Source organism: Piliocolobus tephrosceles, chromosome 8 (genome assembly GCF_002776525.5).
Source record: "Piliocolobus tephrosceles isolate RC106 chromosome 8, ASM277652v3, whole genome shotgun sequence".
NCBI classification, from domain to species: Eukaryota; Metazoa; Chordata; class Mammalia; order Primates; family Cercopithecidae; genus Piliocolobus; species Piliocolobus tephrosceles.
In genome coordinates this window covers 33,520,377-33,544,293 of record NC_045441.1, presented here as the reverse complement: position 1 = coordinate 33,544,293, position 23,917 = coordinate 33,520,377, and the positions used below count along the sequence as shown (strand labels likewise).

At 46.6% G+C, this 23,917-nt stretch overlaps 1 protein-coding gene across 2 annotated transcripts in view; it reads right to left on the bottom strand.

The window, feature by feature from the left end:
* The window catches only part of CCM2 (CCM2 scaffold protein), a 72,539-nt gene extending 53,358 nt beyond the window's left edge, over positions 1-19,181 (bottom strand). Inside the window, exon 1 of one of the 2 annotated variants that reach the window (XM_023226422.1) lies at positions 19,006-19,181. In XM_023226422.1, the coding sequence (XP_023082190.1) occupies positions 19,006-19,035 (30 nt within the window). In that variant the 5' untranslated portion in view covers positions 19,036-19,181. The remainder of the gene's footprint in view (positions 1-19,005) is intronic. The other variant, XM_023226420.2, reaches the window with a different exon arrangement.
* Between the last annotated feature and the right edge of the window lie 4,736 nt (positions 19,182-23,917).

Below are 23,917 nucleotides of genomic sequence, written 5' to 3'. Positions count from 1 at the left end.
CTGCCAAGTTAAGAGGGGCTTAATAAGCACCTTAAACACTTGAGGCTATCCATTTGAAACCCCACAAGGGCCACATCTTAGGAGTAAAAAGTACATTCTAGGACTAAGAGATTTACCCTAAGAGTAAGGACAAAGATCAAAACTGATCTACCAAAACAAAGTATAACACCCAGCCAGGTGTGGTGGCTCATTCCTGTAATCCCAGCACTTTCAGAGGCGGAGGCAGGAGGATGGCTTGAGGCCAGGAGTTCAAGACCAGCCTGGGCAACATACTGAGACTCCACCTATATTTAAAAAAATGTTTTCATTAGCCGGACACAGTGGTGCATGCCTGTAGTCCCGGCTACTCAGGAGGATGAGGCAGGAGAATCACTTGAACCCAGGAGGCAGAGGTTGCAAGGTTGCATTGAGCCAAGATCACACTACAGCACTCCAGCCTGGGTGACAGAGTGAGACTGTCTCAAAAAAAAAAAAAAAAAAAAAAAGGCCAGGCGCAGTGGCTCATGCCTGTAATCCCAATACTTTGGGAGGCTGAGGCAGGCAGATCATCTGAGGTCAGGAGTTCGAGACCAGCCCAGTCAACACGGCGAAACCACATTTCTATTAAAAATATAAAAATTGGCCTGGCATAGTGGCGCATGCCTGTAATCCCAGCTACTTGGGAGGCTGATGCAGGAGAATCACTTGAATCTGGGAGGCAGAGGTTGCAGTGAGCCGAGATTGCATTACTGCACTCCAGCCTGGCAACAGAGCAAGACTCCATCTCAAAAAAAAAGAAATTCTTAAGACCGTCAAATAAAATAAAAGACATTCAATACAACAAAAAAGACAGGTAACTTCTCAAGAGAAACAATGGATGCCAGAAGATAATGAGTCTTCATCTTTAAAATGCTAAAAGAAGCTAGCCATGGTGGCTCACGTCTTGGGAGGCTCAGGCAGGCGGATCACTGGAGGTCAGGAGTTGAAGACCAGCCCCACCAACATGGTGAAACCCCATCTCTGCTAAAAATACAAAAAAAAATTAGCTTGGCGTGGTGGTATGTGCCTATAATGACAGCCTCCCAGGAGGCTGAGGCAGAAGAATCACTTGAACCCAGGAGGTAGAGGTTGCAGTGAGCCAAGATCGCGCCACTACACTCCAGCCTGGGTGACAAAGCCAGATTCTGTCTCAAAATTAATAAATAAGGCCGGGCGCAGTGGCTCACGCCTGTAATTCCAGCACTTTGGGAGGCCAAGGCGGGTGGATCACCAGGTCAGGAGTATAAGACCAGCCTGGCCAAGATGGTGAAACCCTGTCTCTACTAAAAATACAAAAAAAAAAAAGCTGGGCGTGGCGCCAGGTGCCTGTAATCCCAGCTACTCGGAGGCTGAGGCAGAGAATTGCTTGAACCCAGGAGGCAGATGTTGCAGTGAGCCAAGATCGTGCCACTGCACTCCAGCTGGGGCACAGAGCAAGACTGTGTCTTAAATAAATAAATAAATAAATAAATAAATAAATAAATAAATAAAGCTGAAAGAAAACAGTCAACCTAGAATTCTATATCCTATAAAACAGATATCCCTAACCCCAGGCTACAGACTGGTCTGGGTCCATAGCCTGTTAGGAACCAGGCCGCACGCAGCAGGAGGTGAGTGGAAGGCCAGCGAACGTTACCAGCTGAGCCCCGCCTCCTGTGAGATCAGAGGCTGCACTAGATTTTCATAGGAGCACAAACCCTGAATTGTGTGCTGGAGGGATCTAGGTTATACGTTCCATATGAGAATCTAATGCCTGATGATCCAAGATGGAACTGTTTCATCCCCAAACCTTTTCCTCACTTCGGTCTGTGGAAAAATTGTCTTCCACGAAACCGGTCCCTGGTGCCAAAAAGGTACTGCTGATGTAAAACTATCCTTCAAAAATGAAGACGAAATGAAGATATTTTCAGATAATAAAAGGTGAAACAATGTGTCAGATCTACACCACGAAAAATTCTAAGCAAGGTCTTCAGGCTAAGATCTAAAAGTAAAATCTTAAGCACCCCAACTGACTGAACAAAGCCTGTTTTGGTCCCAGCCATGACAAGATAGCTTGGGACACACCTCGTTATATTCCCTCCCTGTTGTAGTTCAGGCACAAGTGACCAGCATTAATGTTAAAATAGAGACCACAAAACTGACAGAATGGACTCTGTGGCAATAAAATACCAAATTATATGTGTTCATGAAGATCATGGCGGAAAAAAGATACCAAATTACAAACAAGACCTATGACCATACCAGGTAAGGATTCAGCCACACAGTCTTACTCTTCAAGATCAACTCTGTTCTAACTGCCACAGGGTTTTTCTTTTTTCTCTAGCAGCCAAACAAGCACTGTCCTGGATAAGCAATAGGAAAACAACTGCAGCTCATCACCAGATGCCAACTGACCTCCTGGTCCACAAGCCAAAACTATAGCTGTGACTGAATAAGAGACTGACTTCAGTAACTCTCTCCTGACAAGAAGACTACCAGCCATAGACTGGTTCTAGCCAGTTTACAGAGGCTGTACACTTGAGTGCCCTGTCTCCTTGCTTCACCTTTTGAGGTATGATGAATATAATGCTGTCTCCACCTCAAAGTGAACATGGAATGCAAATAACATGCCTGTCTGGAAAAATAACTGTCAGATACTATGCTTAGTAGTACCTGGGTGATGAAATAATCTATACACTAAATCCTCATGACAAAAGTTTACCTATATAACAAACTTGCATATGTACCCCTGAACCTAAAAGTTCTTTGGAAAATGTATGTTTGGGCCAGATGCAGTGGCTCATGCCTGTAATCCCAGCACTTTGGGAGGCCGAGGCAGGTGGATCATGAGGTCAGGAGATCGAGACCATCCTGGCTAACACGGTGAAACCCTGTTTCTACTAAAAATACCAAAAAAATTAGCCAGGCAAGGTGGCTCACGTCTGTAATCCTAGCTTTGGGAGGCCAAGGCAGTCAGATCACTTGAGGCCAGGAGTTAGAGATCAGCCTGGTCAACATGGTAAAACCCCATCTCTACCAAAAATACAAAAATTAGCCAGGCATGGTGGTGGGCGCCTGTAATCCCGGCTACTCGGGAGCTTGAGGCAGGAGAATCACTTGAACCTGGCAGGGGGAGGCTGCAGTGAGTCAAGATCGCACCACTGCACTCTAGCCTGGGCAACAGAGCAAGACTCCATCTCAAAAAAAAAAGAAAAAAAATAAAGATGCATGTTTGGGCCAGGCACAGTGGCTCATGCCTGCAATCTCAGCACTTTGGGAGGCTGAGGCAGGTGGATCATCTGAGGTCGAGTTCGAGACCAGCCTGACCAATATGATGAAGCCCTATCTCTACTAAAAATACAAAAATTAGCCAGACCTGGTGGCATGTGCCAATAATTCCAGCTACTCAGGAGGCTGAGACAGGAGAATCGCTTGAACCTGGGAGGCGGAGGTTGCAGTGAGCCAAGATCGCGCCATTGCACTCCAGCCTGGTGTGACAAAAGTGAAACTCCTTCTCAAATAAAATAAAATAAATTGCATGTCTGTTCACTACACATGCATCAGAACCCCCTCCATGAATATTCATAACTCCTCCTCCCATAACCTGCTGAATAGATATACTTGGTCAACCCGTTCAGCACAAATTCCTGTTCCACTCCCTCCTCCTCTGAAGTGCCTACCTTTCAGGCTCTGCCAAAGGCTATGCTTCCCAGCCTGTTGGATGGCCAGCCTATAGATTGTAACTCTTTGTAAGTAATAAAGTATCCTTTCCAAATATGTACATCTCTTGAATTTTAAGTTGACAAGGCCAAAGGTAAATTATTCCAGATGCAGTGGCTGACGCCTATAATTCCAGCACTTTGGGAGGCTGAGATGAGCAGATCATCTGAGGTTAGGCGTTCACGACCAGCCTGACCAACAGGCGAAACCCTGTCTCTACTAAAAATTCAAAATTAGCCAGGCATGGTGGCGCATGCCTGTAATTCCAACTACTGGGGAGGCTGAGGCAGGAGAATGGCTTAAACCCAGGAGGCGGAGGTTGTAGTGAGCCAAGATGGCGCCATTGCACTCCAGCCTGGGTGATAGAGCAAGACTCCATCTCAAAAAAAAAAAAAATGGTTAAGACTGGCCAGGAGTTGTAGCTCAGCCTTGTAATTACAGCACTTTGGGAGGCCAAGGTGGAAGGATAGCTTGAGCCCAGGAGTTCAAGACCAGTGTGGGTAACATGGCCAAAATAAAAAGGTTAAGACAGTAAATTTTGTTATGTGTTTGCTTTTTTACTGTAATTAAAAATTAAAATAGGTGGGGCATGGTAGCTCATGCCTGTAATCCCGGCACTTTGGGAGGCTGAGGTGGGCAGATCATGAGGTCCAGGGTTCGAGACCAGCCTGGCCAACATGGTGAAACCCCGTTTCTACTAAAAATACAAAAATTAGCTGTGTGTGGTGGCGGGTGCCTGTAATCCCAGCTGCTTGGGAGGCTGAGGCAGAAGAATCGCTTGAACCTGGGAGGCAGAGGTTGCAGTGAGCCAAGATTGCACCACTGTACTCTAGCCTGGGCAACAGAGTAAGACACCATCTCAAGAAAAGTAATAATAATAAAAATACAAATAAAACACACCAGAGCCAGCTTAAAGTGCTTCCCAGTGGCTGAATTTGGGACAATTTGAGCTTCAAAATAAATAAGGATATTAGAGGACTATAGTCTTGTAAGTAAAATAAGAATAAATAAGACCTTTAAAATGAAGAAACTCGGCAACACTATCTTAACCAAGTAACCACAGTTAACATCACCAACATGGGACAAATTGACATTATTCTCCCTACTATGATGCAACGGAAGAATACATCATCTCTGTGGTAGTCCTACCAAAAACACATAAAGTCATGAGAAAAAAACAGACCTAACTGAGAGACATCCTACTAAGTAACTGATCTGTGATCTTCAAAAATATCAATCATCAAAGACAAGACTAGGAACCATTTCAGTTCAAAGAGCCTAAAGAGACATGCAAACCAAATGCAACACATGATCCCGAATCTATAAAATCTATGGATCCTAGAGCTATATAAAGAAAGTATCATAACAATCAGCAATTGCGTCTGGGTGGGGTCATGAATTACCTAGCAAAATCAAATGAATGTCAATTTCCTGATTTTAATGATGTCAGAATGGTGTGGTTACAGTGTCCTTGTACCAAGCAAGGTACAGTTGAAGTGCTAAAGGGTCATGGGGCATTATGTCTACAGTTTATTCCTAATGGTTCAGAAATGTTAACACTTGAAGGATCTGGGTGGAAGGTGTATGAATGCTCTGTGTACTCTGTATATACTCTGTATGCTTTATATCTACTACATATATTTAAATCATTTCAATATAAAAAGGTGAAAATTCAATAGTTTAAAGCAAAAAAAAATCTAATGTAAGATTTATAACATGGATAGAAAGAAAATATATGCCAAAAAGGTGCAAATAACAGGAGGGAGTACAAATGGAACGATACTGCCAATAGGTTCTTACACTGTACAAGAAAGAAATGATATAACATTAATGGATGGTAATCTGTGACAAGACATGGATACATATAGCAATATCTAGAGGAGTTATAGCAAAAAAGCCAGTAGCAATAGAGCAGAGTTAAAAATACTCAATCAAGGCCGGGCGCGGTGGCTCAAGCCTGTAATCCCAGCACTTTGGGAGGCCGAGACGGGCGGATCACGAGGTGAGGAGATCGAGACCATCCTGGCTAACATGGTGAAACCCTGTCTCTACTAAAAAATACAAAAAACTAGCCGGGCGAGGTGGCGGGCTGAGGCAGGAGAATGGCATAAACCCAGGAGGCGGAGCTTGTAGTGAGCCTCTAAGATCCAGCCACTGCACTCCAGCCTGGGCCACAGAGCGAGACTCCGTCTCAAAAAAAAATACTCAATCAAAATGGAGAAACAAAGGAAGAAAGCACAAAGGGAAAGAGAAAACAAATAGCAAAATGATAGACTTAAACATAATGACATCAATTATGTAAACTTCAAAATTAAAAGGCAGAAACTATCAGACTAGATAAAAAAGCAAGCTATAACAAAATGCCCTTTATAAAGCATGTAGTTTAAAACTCCAGACATGTTGAAAGACACACCATGCAAACATGCGGCCTAAGAAAGTGGGGTAGCCAGGCATGGCTGGCTCAAGCCTATAACCCCAGCTTCTCGGGAGGCTGAGGAGGATCACTGAGGCCAGGAGTTTGAGACCATCTGGGCAACATAGTGAGACACCATCTCTATAAAAAAAAAAAAAATTAGCCAGGCATGGTGGCGCGCACCTGTACTCCCAGCTACCTGGGAGGCTGAGGCGGAAGATCACTTGAGCTCAGGAGTTCAAGGCTGCAGTGAGTTATGATCATACTACTGCTCTCCAGCCTCAGTGACAGAACGAGACTCTTTGGCAGTTGCTAAAGTCCCTAAAGCAAAAAAAGAACACAGTGTGGCTATATTAATATCAGACAAGAGATTGGGACAAGAAGTCTTACTAGAAATAAAGATGGTCATTTCATAATGAAAAAGATTTATTTCAACAAGACATTATGGGCTGGGAGCGGTGGCTCATGCCTGTAATCCCAGAACTTTGGGAGGCCGAGGCGGTGGATCACCTGAGGTCAGAAGTTCAACCTTGGCTAAAACCCCATCTCGACTAAAAATACAAAAATTAGCCGAGTATGGTGGCGCATGCCTATAATTCCAGCTACTCAGAAGGCTGAGACAGGAGAATCACTTGAACCCAGGAGGTGGAGGTAGAAGTGAGCCAAGATCACACCACTACACTGCAGCCTGGGCAAGAGAGAGACCTCGTCTCAAAAAAAAAAAAAAAAAAAAAGACATTATGATTCTAACTGTGTATGTATTTAACAACAGAGCTTCAAAATACATGAAGCCAAAACTAACTAAAGGGAAAAACAAATCCAAAATAATAACTAGAGAACTTAACACCCCCTCTCTCAATAACTGACAGAAATAGCTGGATGCAGTCGATCATGCCTATAATCCTAGCACTTTGGGAGGCCAAGGTGGCTTTAGGCCAGGTGTTCAAGACCACCCTGGACAACATACTAAACTACTGATACTCTATAAAAACTTTTTAAAAAGTTAGCCAGAGCCGGGCGCGGTGGCTCAAGCCTGTAATCCTAGCACTTTGGGAGGCCGAGACGGGCGGATCACGAGGTCAGGAGATCGAGACCATCCTGGCTAACATGGTGAAATCCCGTCTCTACTAAAAAATACAAAAAAACTAGCCGGGCAAGGTGGCGAGTGCCTGTAGTCCTAGCTACTTGGGAGGCTGAGGCAGGAGAATGGCGTAAACCTGGGAGGCGGAGCTTGCAATGAGCTGAGATCTGGCCACTGCACTCCAGCCTGGGCAGCAGAGCGAGACTCCGTCTCAAAAAAAAAAAAAAAAAAAAAAAAGTTAGCCAGGGCAGGGCGCAATGGTTCACACCTATAATCCCAGCACTTTGAGAGGCCGAGGCAGGCAGATCACCTGAGATCAAGAATTTAGAGATCAGCCTGGCCAACATGTTGAAACCTCATCTCTACTAAAAATACAAAAATTAGCCGGGCATAGTGGTGGGCACCAGTAACCTCAGCTACTTGGGAGGCTGAGGTAGGAGAATTGATTGAAACTGGGAGGCAGAGGTTGCAGTGAGCCAAGATCACGCCACTGCACCCCAGCCTGGGCAACAGACTGAGATTCTATCTCAGTAAATAAATAAATAAACCATTATAAAATAAAAAATAAAAATAAAAATTTTTTAAAATTAGCTGGGCTGGGTGCAGTAGATCATGCTTATAATCCCAGCACTTTGGGAGGCCGAGGCGGCTGGACCACCTGAGGTCAGGAGTTCGAGAGCAGCCCAGCCAACATGGTGAAACCCCATCTCTACTAAAAATACAAAAATTAGCCAGGTGTGGTGGTGGGTGCCTGTAATCCCAGCTACCGGGGAGGCTGAGGCATGAGAATCACTAGAACTTGGGAGGCAGAGGTTGCAGTGAGCTGAGATCGCACCATTGCACTCCAACCTGGGCAATAAGAGTGAGACTCCATCTCAAAAAAAAAAAAAAAAAAAGAAAAAAAAGAAAAAATTTAGCTGGGCATAGTGGCACACACCTATAGTCCTAACTACTTGGGAGGCTGAGGCATGAGAACTGCTTGAACCAGGAGTTTGAGGTTATATTGAGCTCTGATTGCACCACTACACTCCAGCCTGGGTTACAGAATGAGACCCTGTCTCTGGAAAGAGAAAAAAACAAAGAATTAGTAGACAAAAATTTAGCAGAAAGTTTGGCAGTGTCTTATAAAGTTAAACATATAGTTCCCACAAAATTCAGCAATTCCATTATTAGGTATTTACCCAAAAAAAATGAAAACATGTTCACATAATGACTCATTCACAAATGTTCACAGCAGCTTTTTCAAAATACAAAGTAGACTGGGAGGCCGCAGCAGGTGTATCACCTGAGGTCAGGGGTTCGAGACCAGCCTGGCCAACGTGGTGAAACCCCATCTCTACTAAAAATACAAAAATTAGCCAGGCATGGTGGCGAGTGCCTATAATCCCAGCTACTCGGGAGGCTGAGGCAGAAGAATCGCTTGAACCCAGGAAGCAGAGGTTGCAGTGAGCCGAGATCACACCATTGCATTCCAGTCTGGGCGACAAGAGCAAAACTCAGTCTCAAAAAAAAAAAAAAAAAAATTATATACATATATATATATATATACACACACACACACAAACACAAACTAGAAAGAAACTAAATCTCCAACAAATGAATAAACAAATCACAGCATAAACATACAACAAAATATTACTCAGCAACTGAAACATGCATCAATATATGGATAAATCTCAAAAACATTATGCTGAGTACAGTGATCCTTGCACAACAGAATGTATACTGTATGAATCCATCTGTATGAAGTTTTAGAACGAACGAAACTAACGTATGGTGGAAAAAAATCAGAACAGTAGTACCTTGTGGTAAGGACTTGCTAAGGAGCATAAAGGAATTTTCTCAGTGATGGTAGGTAATGTTTTATTTCCTAGTAGGGGTTTCAGTTATGTAGGAGTATGCATTTGTCAAAATTTAGCTAATATTCACTGGAGTTGCGTATATTTGGCCAGGCGCGGTGGCTCACGCCTGTAATACCAACACTTTGGCAGGTCGAGACAGAAGGATTGCTTAAGCCCAGGAATTCAAGACCAGCCTGGGCAACACAGTGAGACCTCGTCTCTACAAAAAATAGAAAAATTAGCTGGACATGATGACAAACCCATTTAGTCCTAGCTACACAGGAGGCTGGGGCGGGAGGATCACTTGAGTCTGGGAAGTCAAGGCTGCAGTGTGCCGTGATTGCACCACCACACTCCAGCCTGTCAGGCCCTGTTTTTAAAAAAAAGGGTGTATTTCATTGTTACATAATTTTACATCAAAAGAAAACTGTAAGCAAATATTGAACCCTAGTTAATGACATGCATGCTAATGTATTTAGATCAAAGTGAAACAATGTCTGCAATTTATTGAGGAATGCATCAGAAAAATAAAATGAGTTGATGGGTAGGTACAGTGATGAACAGATGCTAGATATGGGATAAAGCAATATAGCCAGTCCGGGCGGGGTGGCTCATGTGTGTAATCCCAGCACTTTGGGAGGACGAGGTGGGCGGATCATCTGAGGTCAGGAGTTCCAGACCAGCTCCACCGACATGGTGAAACCCTGTCTCTACTAAATACAAAAAATTAGCCAGGTGTGGTGGCACATGCCTGTAATCCCAGCCGCTGGGGAGGCTGAGGCAGGAGAATCGCTTGAACAAAGGAGGCGGAGGTTGCAGTGAGCCAAGATCACACCACTGCACTCCAGCCTAGGTGACAGAGTGAGACTCCATCTCAAAAAAAAAAAAAAAAAAACAAGTATAGCCAACGTTAGTGGCAGAATCTAGGTGGTGGGTGTGAAAGTATTCACTGCAAAATTCTTTCAACTTTGGTGTACTCAAAAAAAAAAAATTTTTTTTTTTTTTGGAGACAGAGGCTCCCTCTGTCGCCCAGGCTGGAGTGCAACGGCTCAATCTCGACTCACAGCAACCTCCGCCTCCCAGGTTCAAGCGATTCTCCCGCCTCAGCCTCTGGAGTAGCCGGGACTACAGGTACACACCACCATGCCCTGTTAAGTTTTGTATTTTTGTAGCGATGGGGTTTCGCCATGTTGGCCAGGTTGGTCTTGAACTTCTGACCTCAGGTGATCCGCCCACCTTGGCCTCCTAAAGTGCTGGGATCAGAGGCGTGAGCACCACGCCCGGCCCAAAACTTTTCATAATAAAACGCTGAGGGTGGAAGAATGGGCTGGAAACAGCAGACACGGAGGCTCCACACTCCTATTTCAAGGAAGACAGACAATACAGTGAGAGGAGGAGCCTTAGAAAAGAACCTGAACTCAGCCTGACATTAGAAGTGCACAGGCAGGTGGGCTATGGTTATTGTCTATACCCAAGAACATGAAAAGTAAAAGCTATGTAAAGGTGATATACCTAATGGCAGCAATAAATCGGTTAGACATGATCACACCTAGGGCATCTTCAGACATCCGACAGAAAATCAACATGCACCATAACTGACACTTAGACCTGACCAAGGCATCTCATTAAGAACATGTACCCTTGGCCAGGCACAGTGGCACACAGTGGCACACAGTGGCTAGGACTTTGGGAGGGTGAGGCGAGTGGATCATGAGGTCAAGAGATCAAGACCATCCTTGACAACATGGTGAAACCCCATCTCTACCAAAAATAAAAAAATTAGCTGGGCGTGACAGCACACGCCTGTAGTCCCAGCTACTTGGGAGGCTGAGGCAGGAGAATTGCTTGAACCCGGGAGGCAGAGGCTGCAGTGAGCTGAGATCGCGCCACTGCATTCCAGTGTGGGCAGTGGAGCAAGAGTCTGTCTCGAAAAAAAAAAAAAAAAAACATGTACCCCACCACAAAAACCAACAAGGGAAACATTCAGTTTCCAAGCCTGACCAGAGAGCTCATGGTGACAACACACAGGAAGCAAATTTGATTTTCTGAAAAAAAACCTGCATGGAATTTTAAACTACAGAATGGACATAAAGATTTAAATAAAGTCTTCTCTCTTTTTTTTCTCCAAGGTACAAAAACAACATGTGAAATGGTATCTCCCACTCCTCACTAAGAACAGGAACACAACGGGCTGGACGCGGTGGCTCACACCTGTAATCCCAACACTTTGGGAGGCCGAGGCGGGCGGATCAAAAGGTCAGGAGATCGAGACCATCCTGGCTGACACGGTGAAACCCCATCTCTACTAAAAATACAAAACGTTAGCCGGGCCTGGTGGCAGGCACCTGTAGTCCCAGCTACTCAGGAGGCTGAGGCAGGAGAATGGCGTGGACCCAGGAGGCAGAGCTTGCAGTGAGCTGAGATCGCGCCACTGCACTCCAGCCTGGGCAACAGAGTGAGACTCCATCTCAAAAAAAAAAAAAAAAGAGTAACGGTAACACCATGGGTTTAGGCTGACTAGTCTTCTCACTTTCAGAAAAGTGAAAAACCTCCTTGGGTTACAAGACACACCATGCTAAGCTACAAACAAAAGTCTAAATTCCATGTTCCTATTATGCTTATTAAAGGGGATCACTTTCATTGCACATACAACTAATGCCTATGATCAAATGCCCTAATTCTTAACATAGTCCAAGCAAAAAATTGTTATTGTTTGGGCACACTTGGGAGAAAAAAAAGTCACATTTTTGGCACAACACAAGGCTAAGGAAAAAATTTCCTATTTCTACAAAACAAACAAAAAACCCTAGTGGTTCCATTGACAAATCCAAATGTAAACTCCCTCATACCTGTAGAATCATTTGAAGAGCAGTTGCTGTTCTTGATTGAGAGATAAGAAAGCCAAGGAGTGCAAAGTGTGCTAACAAAGATCCACTGTTCACAAGGACACAGCGATGCATGCAGAGGACATGGCTGGGCTCACTGCTCCTGCTACAGATCCCAGAACACAAAGCCTGTCCCAGGTGAAATGAATGACATCCCTGACTGTGCCAGCTCCCAAAACACCATAGATGTTCTCCCAACCACAAAGAGTGTGCTGTGATTCATGGTTTACATACAGCACGGTGAGGGTTGTCCTGTCACTCTGAGCAGCTCTTCTGTGGCCATGTTGACAGTGTAGACTTGGTCCTCAGAACTCACCCGAGACCCTAAGGCAGCCAGCAGATGAGGCCAGAATGACCAGCAACATAAGGCTTGTTACTCTTCTGTCTTGATGAGTTACTATTGCACTTCTATCTACAAACTGAACTCTAGGGTTTGCTTCAAAATCACCTGATGCATTAGCCTTCTTGGGCTGCCAGGACTAAGTATTACAGACTTGAGTGGCTTCAATAATAGAAACTTACTCTCTTACAGTCTAGATGCTGAAAGTCCAAGATCAAGGTAAATGCAGGGTGGTTTCTCCTGAGGTCTCTCCTTGGCTTGCAGATGGCTGCCTTCTCCATGAGTCCTCAAATGACCATTTCTCTATCTCTGTGTCCTAACATCTTCTTATAATGACATACATCAGATTGGATTAGGGCGCAATTACCTCATTTTACCTCAATCACCTCCTTAAAGACTCCATCTTCAGGCCAGGCGTGGTGGCTTAAGCCTGTAATCCCAGCACTTTGGGAGGCCAAGGCAGGCTGATCAAGGGGTCAGGAGATCGAGACCACCCTGGCTAATATGGTGAAACCCCATCTCTACTAAAAATACAAAAAAATGAGCCGGGTGTGGTGGCGGGAGCCTGTAGTCCCAGCTACTTGGGAGGCTGAGGCAGGAGAATGGCGTGAACCCGGGAGGCGGAGCTTGCAGTGAGCCGAGATCACGACACTGCACTCCAGCCTGGGCAACAGAGCAAGACTCCGTCTCAAAAAAAAAAAAAAAAAGACTCCATCTTCAAATACAGTCACATCCTGAGGTCCTGGAGGTAGGGGCTTCAGCACATGACTCTGAGGGGACACTATTCAGCCCACACAGGAAGGAGGCAAGGATGAGGAGAAGGTGCACATGAAACTGCCCACACAGGGGCCCAGGGCACTTTATTACATGATTTTTTTCTTTACATTTGCTTTTAAAGTTTTCATAAAGGTTTTCCTGATCACTCTTACCAAAGCCTGCTTCCACCATCTATCCCCAGGCTCCACTTCCCACTCTGCGGCCACAGGCTTACCGTATACATTTCAGTCTCCAGCATCTGTGCCTGACACCGTTGGTGCTAATAAACAGTAGTTTAATGAACAAGTGAATGCATGATGTGGAACACCTCCAGTGGCTTCAAGTGCATACAGAACCAACACCCAACTCCCCAGCCCAAGGACCTCCCAGGACTGGGGGGCCCTCTCCACCTCATCTCTGCTTCTGAACTGCAGGACACAGAGCCAGTCCCAATCTGTCTGGAAGTGGCTGCTGCCTGCCCCATGTCTCTTCTGACACCCTAGGTCTGCCCTTACTCTCTAATTTTAGGTGTAAGTGACCTACTTTCCAAAGTGCAATGTCCCTAACCCTCTTCTCAGTGCACTAAGCACATAATAGGCAAGGCAGGATCAAGTTATCTCATTAAAAACTTGTATTGCCACCACATAAACCACCAAGTAAATAGAGGATGATATAAAATGCTCAATAGTTAGATTTATAGGACTTAATCATGACCATTTACTTACACTGCAAAGTGACAACAAGGAGTGGGCACTGCTGACGTAAATGAAGAAACTGGAAGATCAAGACTAAGCGTCCCAGCGGGGCAGACTGCAGATGCCCTTCTCATCTGCAAGGAAGCCCTTCACTGCAATAATATTGCTAAGAGAAATGTTTTGCTTTATACTATCTTCCTCTGAAAGAATGCTCAGAGCAGCCCTGGAAGGTTCTGATGTGCTTTCTCAATCTAAACTATGACAGAATCTGACTATATATTAAAAATTAATAAATATATACTATGTAAATGGTAACTCTTCAAGACAGAAGAGTAACCAGCCTTATGATGCCGATCATTCTGGCCTCATCTACTGGCTGCCTTAGGTTCTCTGCTGAGCACCTCCTGCCTGGTTCTCCAGCCTCCTGACCCTGAGTTACCAAGTTGCCATCCAAGAATCACTGTGATAGCTACCCAAAAGGAAAGATAAAACAAAATATAGCAGCCCCAATTCACCTTCTGAACCCAAGTATGGCTTGTGACAGTTATAGGTTTAGTGGGTCACGACCACAAGCTTTTTTTTTTTTTTTTTTAAAGACAGAGTCTTACTCTTGTCACTCAGGCTGGAGTGCAATGGCGCAATCTGAGCTCACTGCAACCTCCACCTCCCAAGTTCAAGCAATTCTCCTGCCTCGGTCTCACTAGGATTACAGGTCTCGCCACCATGCTCAGCTAATTTTTGCATTTTTAGTAGAGATGGGGTTTCACCATGGCTGGTCTCAGACTCCTGACCTCAGCTGATCCACCCATCTCAACCTCCCAAAGTGCTGGGATTTCTGGCGTGAGCCACTGCACCCGGCCAACCACCAGTTTTAATGGAAAGAAAAAAAATAGAATTAAAAAATCAGAGCATTTAAGTGTGGTTCCTTTAAACTTTCACTTCAGTTATACAGACACACACATTTGTGTCTGCACCGGGTCAGCATGGAGAAGGTATGGCTTCCTAGTGCCTACAGTGACCGAATTTTAAAAGGTACTGGTCCAATCCAAGCTTTCAGTTCCTCACAGAGTGGTCCAGCAGTGACTACAGCAGCCTGTAACCTAGAGGATCTTTTCCTCTCCACTTTTTATTATGGAAATTCTCAAAAAAAAAAAAATAAAAGCAGACAGAATAATGTATAACCACTACCAAAGCATTCACCTATCCCCTTTGTTTCTTCTATTTTGAGTGAAGCAAATCCCAGAAATCATACTATTTCACCTACAAATATCTCAGTATACATGCCTATCAGATCAGAACTTAATATAATTATCACACCAAACAAAATTAATAATTCCTTATTATTTAATATCTAGTCCTACATTTCTAGGGAACTTTATAATTTTTTTTTTTTTCTTGAGACAGGGTCTTGCTGTCACTCAGGTGGTGGCACAATCACAGCTCACTGCAGCCTTGACCTCCACGGCTCAAGCGATCTTCCCTTCTCAGCATCTCAAGTAGCTGGAACTACAGGCATGCAACACCACGCTCAGCTGGTTTTCTTATTTTTTGTAGAGATAGGGTCTCACTAAGTAGTCCAGGCTGATCTCAAACTCCTGGGCTTAAGCAATCGTCCCACCTCAGCCTCCCAAAGTGCTGGGATTACAGGCATAGCCACTGCACTCAGCCTATAAACTTTTTCTACCTTAAACAATGCAAATAAATTAGATCAATGTAAAAATATTTAACTGTGTTCAGTTTGAAATCACAGCCACCTCCTGGTGGGGCAACCAAAGACCAGAGGCAGCAGAGAAGCTGAGACCCACAACAAGGTTAAGGCCACAGGATGGTTTTTTGTTTGTTTGTTTGTTTGTTTTTGGAGACGGAGTCTCACTCTGTTGCCCAGGCTGGAGTGCAGTGGCATGATCTTAGCTCACTGCAACCTCCACCTCCCAGGCTCAAGCAATTCTCCTGCCTCAGCCTCCTGAGTAACTGGGATTATAGGCACATGCCACCACGCCTAGCTAATTTTCGTATTTTTAGTAGAGACAGGGTTTCACCATGTTGGCCAGGCTGGTCTCAAACTCCTGGTGTCAAGTGACCCGCCTGCCTCGGCCTCCCAAAGTGTTAGGATTACCTACACCCAGCCCTGACAAGACAGCTTTTTTGGGCTGTGATCTGAGTATAAAAATCCACATAACTCAACTTATGTGTATCCAAGTTTCTAATAAAAAGGAATTACTGTCGGGTGCAGTGGCTCATGCCACCCAGCACTTTGGGAGGCTGAGGTGGGTGGATTACCTGAGGTGGGGAGTTTCAGACCAGCCTGACCAACATGGAGAAACCCCGTCTCTACTAAAATTACAAAAATTAGCTGGACATGGTGGCACATGCCTGTAATCCCAGCTACACGGGAGGCTGAGGCAAGAGAATCACTTGAACCTGGGAGACGGAGGTTGCAGTGAGCCGAGATGGCGCCAATGCACTCCAGCCTGGGTGACAAGGGCAAAACTCCATCTCAAAAAAAAAATAAATAAAGAAATTACAGAGTAGTGCCACAATGCACAGAACATGAGTCCATACTGTAGGTAGGAGCCTTATTCTCCAAACCCCATAACAGAACTTGTAGGCTAAAAAGTACTACTCTGTAGACATCAAGACAGAAGAGCAGCCCCAAGTCATCACTTCGACTCCCCAGGCCCCACACCTTTAGTGGCCAGAGCACTTTTCTGTCAATGCACTCATTCCTTCAGATGGACCCATGAGTGATCCATCTCCCCATCAGCTCCTCAGGGCCACAAGCTCCTCCTGCGTTCCCATCACCCAGTGAGTTTCATGGGGCACAAGAGGGGCTCAACAGACATTTGTTAAATGAACCATGGCCCACTTGAGGAAACCCAGGTGTACAGTCATCATAACCACATGTGCTGAGGTGGCTTGAGAAAGGGCAGTGCCACACTGGGGCCAAGTTCCCATGAGACTCACTTCAGTCCATCAGTTCTCTGCCAACTCACTGATTCCTGCGTCCTGAGGAAAATGGGCCGAGGTAGAACAAGCCTGAATCACTGCTTGGCAAGACACTAAGACAAGTGTCTGAGACTAAAAAGGAAAAAAAAAGAAAAGGCCCACCTGGGCTCAGGTGATCCTCCTGCCTCAGCCTTCCAAGTAGCTGAGACTATAGGCGAGCACTGCTGCACCTGGCTAATTTCTGTATTTTTTGTATAGACGGGGTTTTGCCATGTTGCCCAGGCTGGTCTCGAACTCCTGAGCTAAAGTGATCCTGCCTCGGCTTCCCAAAGTGCTGGATAACAGGCATAGCTACCGTACCCAGCCTAATTCTACATTTTTTGAAGGAGCTAACTTAGAAGAACTTAAATGTCCAAAATGTACTTTCATAAAACTATTGTCAGTACTTCTGCTACTTATGCCTGAATTTGTGTATAAGTTTAGAGCAATGCAATTTACTTTAACGAGAATGATTTAACTACCGAAGTTATTAAACTGGAGGTGATCTCACATTGAATGTGGGAGCTGAACAGGAAGGTTCTGCCAGCTTGCAACTGGCAGAGTACACGAGGTAAAGTGTGTTAAGTCACAGCCTGGAGAAGAATTCATGCCCCAAAGCTCCTTGTCTGGCTTGTCTACAGGAAACAAGCTAAGACAAGTGGCAGAATACAGAAAAAATACAAAACCCTTGGCTTAAGCAACTACATAACAATTGATTATCTCCTCTAGTGAGACAATGCAATTAATAATCAACCTTGTTTATGCCTAAATTTTTTCATTACCCAACTGGAAAATTCTTAATAATTTTACTGTTTTTTCATTTATATCCCAAAAACTCAACAGTCTTACTGCTTCTCTTTCTCCCTATTGCTGGATGTTTCATGTTTCTATCAAAGCTGAAAGACAGCTCTAGAAAAAAAAATCACTCAATTCCATCCGTGCCTATCACACACAGGTAGATGAGCCAGGTACTCCTTTAAGTGTCGCACAATGAGGTCATCAGTCCTCAGCGCGCTCTCGGATCCCGGCATTCCACAGATAGGATGGCTTACTTTCCGCAAAGCTCACCATCATCCACACTCGGGCATGATGGTCCCTGCTAAGCAGTCACCAGGTGAGCACCTCTCCTTTCCAGCTGACTCCTTTTACACTGCTTGGCTCCTCCCTCTTCTGTGCGCAGCACCCATCTCCAGTATAACCCCTGCAGGCTGAATCACTATCTTGAGCTATTTTCCAGCCTTAAAACATCTTTGCAGGTAACCGCAAATTATATCGCACCTAAATTAGACATGCATGGTGCTAACATGAAACAATGAGTTGAGAAAGTAGAGAACCAGCACCACAGGACTCCCTGAAGGCCACCTTGCTACATTCTATTTCATACAGGACTTTTAAATGGGGCACTCTGTCAAACAAGGCGGTGAGCAGCTGTCAATTAAAGGACACTGCCCTGCAGAGTACAGGGTAGTAAAATCATAGTCAGGACTTATCGAGGTCTGCTTTAAACTTGTGGATAAAAGTGCGCGCACACACATCAAAAAGAAAATGATAGCCAAGACGTGAAGATTATAAAGTATTTATTTGAAAAAGATACATTTTATTAAAATCAATTTTCCACTTTAATGGCAGCTCAATCCACATCGTTTTTCCAGTCTTAAAATGTTTCTTTATCGACTACTATACCCCTTCACTGTAATTAAAGACACATTTTGTAAAACTAAATAAACTGGGGTTTGACTATGAACTACGTCCTGAACTATGTCCTAAACTGTGTCCTAAACATTGAACTATGCCCTAAATCCCACTGCCAAATGTAGCGTCACTAAAATCAATCAATGGTTTTAAATCTGACTGATAGTGGACGAGTGAGCTGGCCATAAGGTGAAGGCTACCCTCGATTTTACTGGATATCCAAAAACGAAGTCCAGTGAGCAGCAAACGTCTCCACGTTAACCACACAGCCCACTGGCTCCAGTTCCAGCCCTGGACAGCTTTCTGGCCCCTCGCCGGGCCCACTTCCTCTGCAGCCCCAGGTCCCGACGCGCAGGGAAGGCCGTCTGGGGCCGAGGTCGGGGCGAGCCGCTGCCCGGGCCGGAGGAAAGGCGCGGCGCTTCCTGTCCGCCCGGCCGCGAAAGCCCACCTGACCATTGTCCGGGGTCTCGCCCTGCCCCGCCCAGCCAGCGGGCTCACTACCCCCGCCCGGGCCCCAAGGAACACCCGCCCACCCCATCCTGGCCCCCCAACCCAGCCGCCTGCCGACCACAGCAGCAGGACGCCCCCGCGCACGCTCACCTTCTTGCCCTTCTTGCCCTCCTCTTCCATATCGCCGCGTGCGGCTCCCGCGGCCCGCCCGGCCCGCCCCGGGAGCCCCGCCGCCAGCGGCCGCTACATGCTCGTCCCGGGCCCGCAGCCCCCGCGCTCCCGGCACCGCCCGCCAGCCGGGCCCGAAGTCTCCGCCCCGGCCGCGCCCCGCACCCGCACTTCCGGGCCCGAGAGAGCCGACTCCCCCCGCCCCGCCCATGCCCCACCCTCCCCAGCGCAGGCCCCGCCCACGGTTGGCGCTCATCCGCACTTTCAGGCCCAAGGGAATGGGACCCGCGGCGATCAGACCCCGCCCCTTCAGGGAGAACAGGGCCCGTTGGCCCAGCTGACGGCGAGAGCACCGCCCACAGGCTGAAGATCCTGCCGCTTCAGGACGGCCGAGAACGCGCCTGCCTTGCCCCACCCCCAGCCTGCCCCGCGTCCTTTAGGACAGCTGTAAACGCTCCTACCCCAACCTCGCCTCTGCATGGTCGCGAGAACGCACCTGTCCAGCCCCCAGTTCGCCCCGCCCACTCAGCGCGCGCGGGAGCGCGCGCGGGAACAGCTCCAACTTTTTCAATTTGCCGCCATCTTTACGGCGGCCGACTTCCGAACCTCCCTCGCGTCCAGGGAGGCGGAGCTTAGGTCTCTGAAAAGGGGACGGGGGACGGGGACCGACGGGAGGGGACGCTGCCGGCAGATGGCGAAGGAGGGGCGCAAGGAGGCCGCCTCTCTCGAGGGGCGGGGCGTCCCGCCGAGAGTCTGGGTGCGGTGCGGTTTTCCTTTTTCTTGTGTCCCACTTTATTCCCTGGACCACAGGGAATCCGTTTTCTAATACTTCTCTGTTCTAAAGTCTGCCTGCCTTAGACAAACACATTTGGAAAATACAAATGCAACTACAAGGATGTGCAGACCCTATCAGAATAAAATCGTAGAACCTTGTCAGTCATCTGGTATAATTTCCACATTTTCCAGATGACGTCCGGGGAATGAGGTGATTCGCCCAAAAGCACACTGCAAATTGGAGTCACCAGCAGGTCTGCTATTTTGCCACTAAACCCATCTGCCAGTAAGAACTTTGTAGCACAGCTAGAATGTAAACTGTTAACAAAGGGAACCAGTATTCGTTCCCTTTGATTTTTTTTCCGTTTGATTCGTTTCCTTTTGATTTTTTTTCTTTTTTAATTTTTTGAGACAGAGTTTCACTCTGTCACCCAGGCTGGAGTGCAGTGGTGAGATCTCGGCTCACTGCAACCTCTGCCTCCCGGGTTCAAGCGATTCTCCTGCCTCAGCCTCCCGAGTAGCTGGGATTACAGGTGCCTGCCACAATGCCCGGCTAATTTTTTTTGTATTTTTAGTACAGACGGGGTTTCTCTGTGTTGGCCAGTCTGGTCTCAAACCCTGACCTCGTGATCCGCCCACCTCGGCCTCCCAGAGTGCTGGGATTACAGACGTGAGCCACCGCGCCCCGCCTCAACTGATTTTTTTTAAGTATTGGATATTGTACCATTTGTCAGTGTATTGTCTCGTACCTCCACATTCACTTCTCCCTTCCTGCTCTGAGAATATGGAGCTGGGCCCTATAAGCATTCCTCCTTTGCCGAAGACAAAATCTTAAGATCATCAGCAGCCAGGCGCGATGGCTCACGCCTATAATCCCAGCACCTTTGGGAGGCTGAAGCAGGCGGATCACTTGAGTTCGAGATCAGCCTGGCCAACATGGTGAAACACCGTCTCTACTAAAAACACAAAAATTAGCTAGGCGTGGTGGTGCACGCCTGTAATTCCAGCTACTCGGGAGGCTGAGGCAGGAGAATCACTTGAGCCCAGGAAGCGGAGGTTCCGGTGAGCTGAGATCTCTCTACTGCACTCCAGCCTGGGCAGCAGAGTGAAACTCTGTCTCAAAAACAAACAAAAAAAGATTTATAGGAGCATTGTGACCCAATCAAGGACAAAGAAGTTTCACAACCCCCTCGGGCCCTCACTGTTGCCCATTGGACAACCCATGACTTCAACCTGCTCCCTCTTCACCCTCTCCCTAACACAAAAGGAGCCTGAAATTCGTATTAACTTAAAATGGTTCTTAGGACATTACTCCCCCATGTTCTCAGTTCACTGGCTCTCCAAAATAAACATCACTTTCCTTGTCTCTTGTCTTTGGCTGTTGTGTGGCAAACTGTATGAGCTTTGGACTTGATGAGTTCTGCCCCTCATCTCTGGGAAGCTAAGAGACAGAACTGCACAAGAACAAAGATTGCTTTACTATGCAGATAAGAACCATGTCAGGTAATCTCTTGGAGCTGTCCTCAGAAGAATAGACAATAGTCAATGACAACTCCCAGTCTCTTGGTTGATCTTTCCTGGTTATATGATGAGATTCCTAGAGAGAGGTTTTTAAGACAATTGCATTTCTTTTTTTCTTTTCTTTTTTTTTTTGAGACAGGGTCTCACTCTGTTGCCCTGGGTGGAGTGCATTTTTTTATAGGGACAAGGTTTCACCATGTTGCATGTTGCCTGGGTGGGGACAATTGCATTTGTTTTGGAAAGAAGCTTTCCTAGTCATATAAGGAAATTCCAGAGAGGCTTATTTCTGAGATCTTCCATTTTTAAGGCATTCAGCATGCCAAAGTGCCATAGTTTGGAAAATCACTTAATCATTTTCAGCGCTCTAAGGTCTGTGTCCCAGCCCTGGGGGGTGTGGGAGTGGTGTTATTTATCTCAGCCCTCAAGATAGTAGCTGCTCCTTATCTCTACTATTCTTCTTGGGTTTTGGGGTGGGGGGTTTAAGACAGGGTCTCGCTCTGTCACCCAGGCTGGAGTGTGGTGGTATGATCTCAGCTTACTACAGCCTCAACCTTGGATGATCCTCCCACCTCAGCCTCCCAAGTAGCTAGGACTACAGATATGTGCCACCACATTTTTTGTGTTTTTGATAGAGACTAATTTTTGTATTTTTGATAGGGACTGGGTCTTGCCATGTTTCCAAGGCTGGTCTCGAACTCCTGGGCTCAAGCAATCCCCTTACCTCAGCCTCCCAAAGTGCTCAGATTATAGGCCATTGCGCCTGGTCTATTCTTGTCTCCTCTAATTCCTTGTTACTCCAATCCCCTTGTATACCTAATAATTCTTTTTTTTTTTCTTTTTTTTTTTGAGATGGAGTCTCCCTCTGTCGCCCAGGCTGGAGTGCAGTAGAGCCACCTTGGCTCACTGCAACCTCCGCCATCCAAGTGTTACACGTGTCTATGTAAAGAGACCACCAAACAGGCTTTGTGTGAGCAACATGGCTGTTTATTTCACCTCGGTGCAGGCGGACTGAGTCCGAAAAGAGAGTCAGCAAGGGTGGTGGGATTACCACGAGTTCTTACAGGTTTTGGGATAGGCGGTGGAGTTAGGAGCAATGTTTTGGGGGCAGGGGATGGATCTTACAAAGTACATTATCAAGGGTGGGGAGAATTACAAAGAAACTTCTTAAGGGTGGGGGAGATTATAAAGAACATTGATCAGTTAGGGTGGGGCAGAAACAAATCACAATGGTGGAATGTCATCAGTTAAGCTATTTTCTTTTTTTTTTTTTTTTTGAGACGGAGTCTTGCTCTGTCACCCGGGCTGGAGTGCAGTGGCAGGATCTCAGCTCACTGCAAGCTCCGCCTCCCGGGTTTACACCATTCTCCTGCCTCAGCCTCCCGAGTAGCTGGGACTACAGGCACGTGCCACCTCGTCCAGCTAGTTTTTTTGTATTTTTAGTAGAGACGGGGTTTCACCGTGTTAGCCAGGATGGTCTCCATCTCCTGACCTCGTGATCCGCCCGTCTCGGCCTCCCAAAGTGCTGGGATTACAGGCTTGAGCCACCACGCCCGGCCTAGTTAAGCTATTTTCACTTCTGTGGATCTGCAGTTGCTTCAGGCCATCTGGATATATACGTGCAGGTCACTGGGGATATGATGGCTTAGCTTGGGCTCAGAGGCCTGACACCAGGTTCAAGCGATTCTCCTGCCTCAGCCTCCCAAGTAGATGGGATTACAGGCACGTGCCACCATACTGTTTAGGTGAGGGAGAAGGGACAAAATGGAGGAAGGTGAACAAGATGGAGCAGTACCTATTGTTTCCGGGTTCTTCATCACCAACTTACCTGCGTGTGGGAAAATGCAGCCTGCCCCCGGGGAAAATGCAGATCAACTGAGCATGCGCCACGTGACCTCAATCTGAGGAAACTGAAACTTACCCGGACACACCTATGGAGACGCCCCTATCACGCCCTTATCCCGCCCACTGCCCTCCCCCTTCCAGTACCAATGCATAAAAGTCCCACCCCGGCAGGAGCCCACGTGACTTCTTCAGCCCCCGCATTCGTGCACCAGAGAACCTCACCAAGGAGCTCCAAGGCGACTTCCCTGGCCCCATACCTGAGGACCAGAGAACCTCGCCCGAGAGTGTGTGCATATTTGTAATAAAGGGCTGCTGCTTTCTTATGTACTTTGGCCTCATGTTTAATTACTTAGCTCTCCTAAATTAAGTTACATTAAATTAAATTAAGACAGGTGGTGCCGAAACCCAGGAGGAGACCCCTCCTCAGGGCCCCCCAAGGTCCGAGGAGCCTCCTCCTTCCATGCCGTGGACGGACCAGGACCCAGACACTACCTTCCACACCTCCAAGTCTCCTAGGGGTGAGTACCTCTTGCCTCCCTCTCATACTCCTTGGCCAGAAGTCCTGCGCAGGCCCAAGGCTTTTGGTCACCAGGTGACCCATGAGGAAGTTCCCAAAGGTAGAGACGTCTGCCCAAAGGAACTCCATTCTAGTCCTTGTGAGACACATCCAGGACAGAGACGTCCGCCGGGAGGTAATCTCCATTCCAGCTCCAGGAACCCCCTGATCTCTAGTGGCTCCAAAGGACGCTTCGTAGCC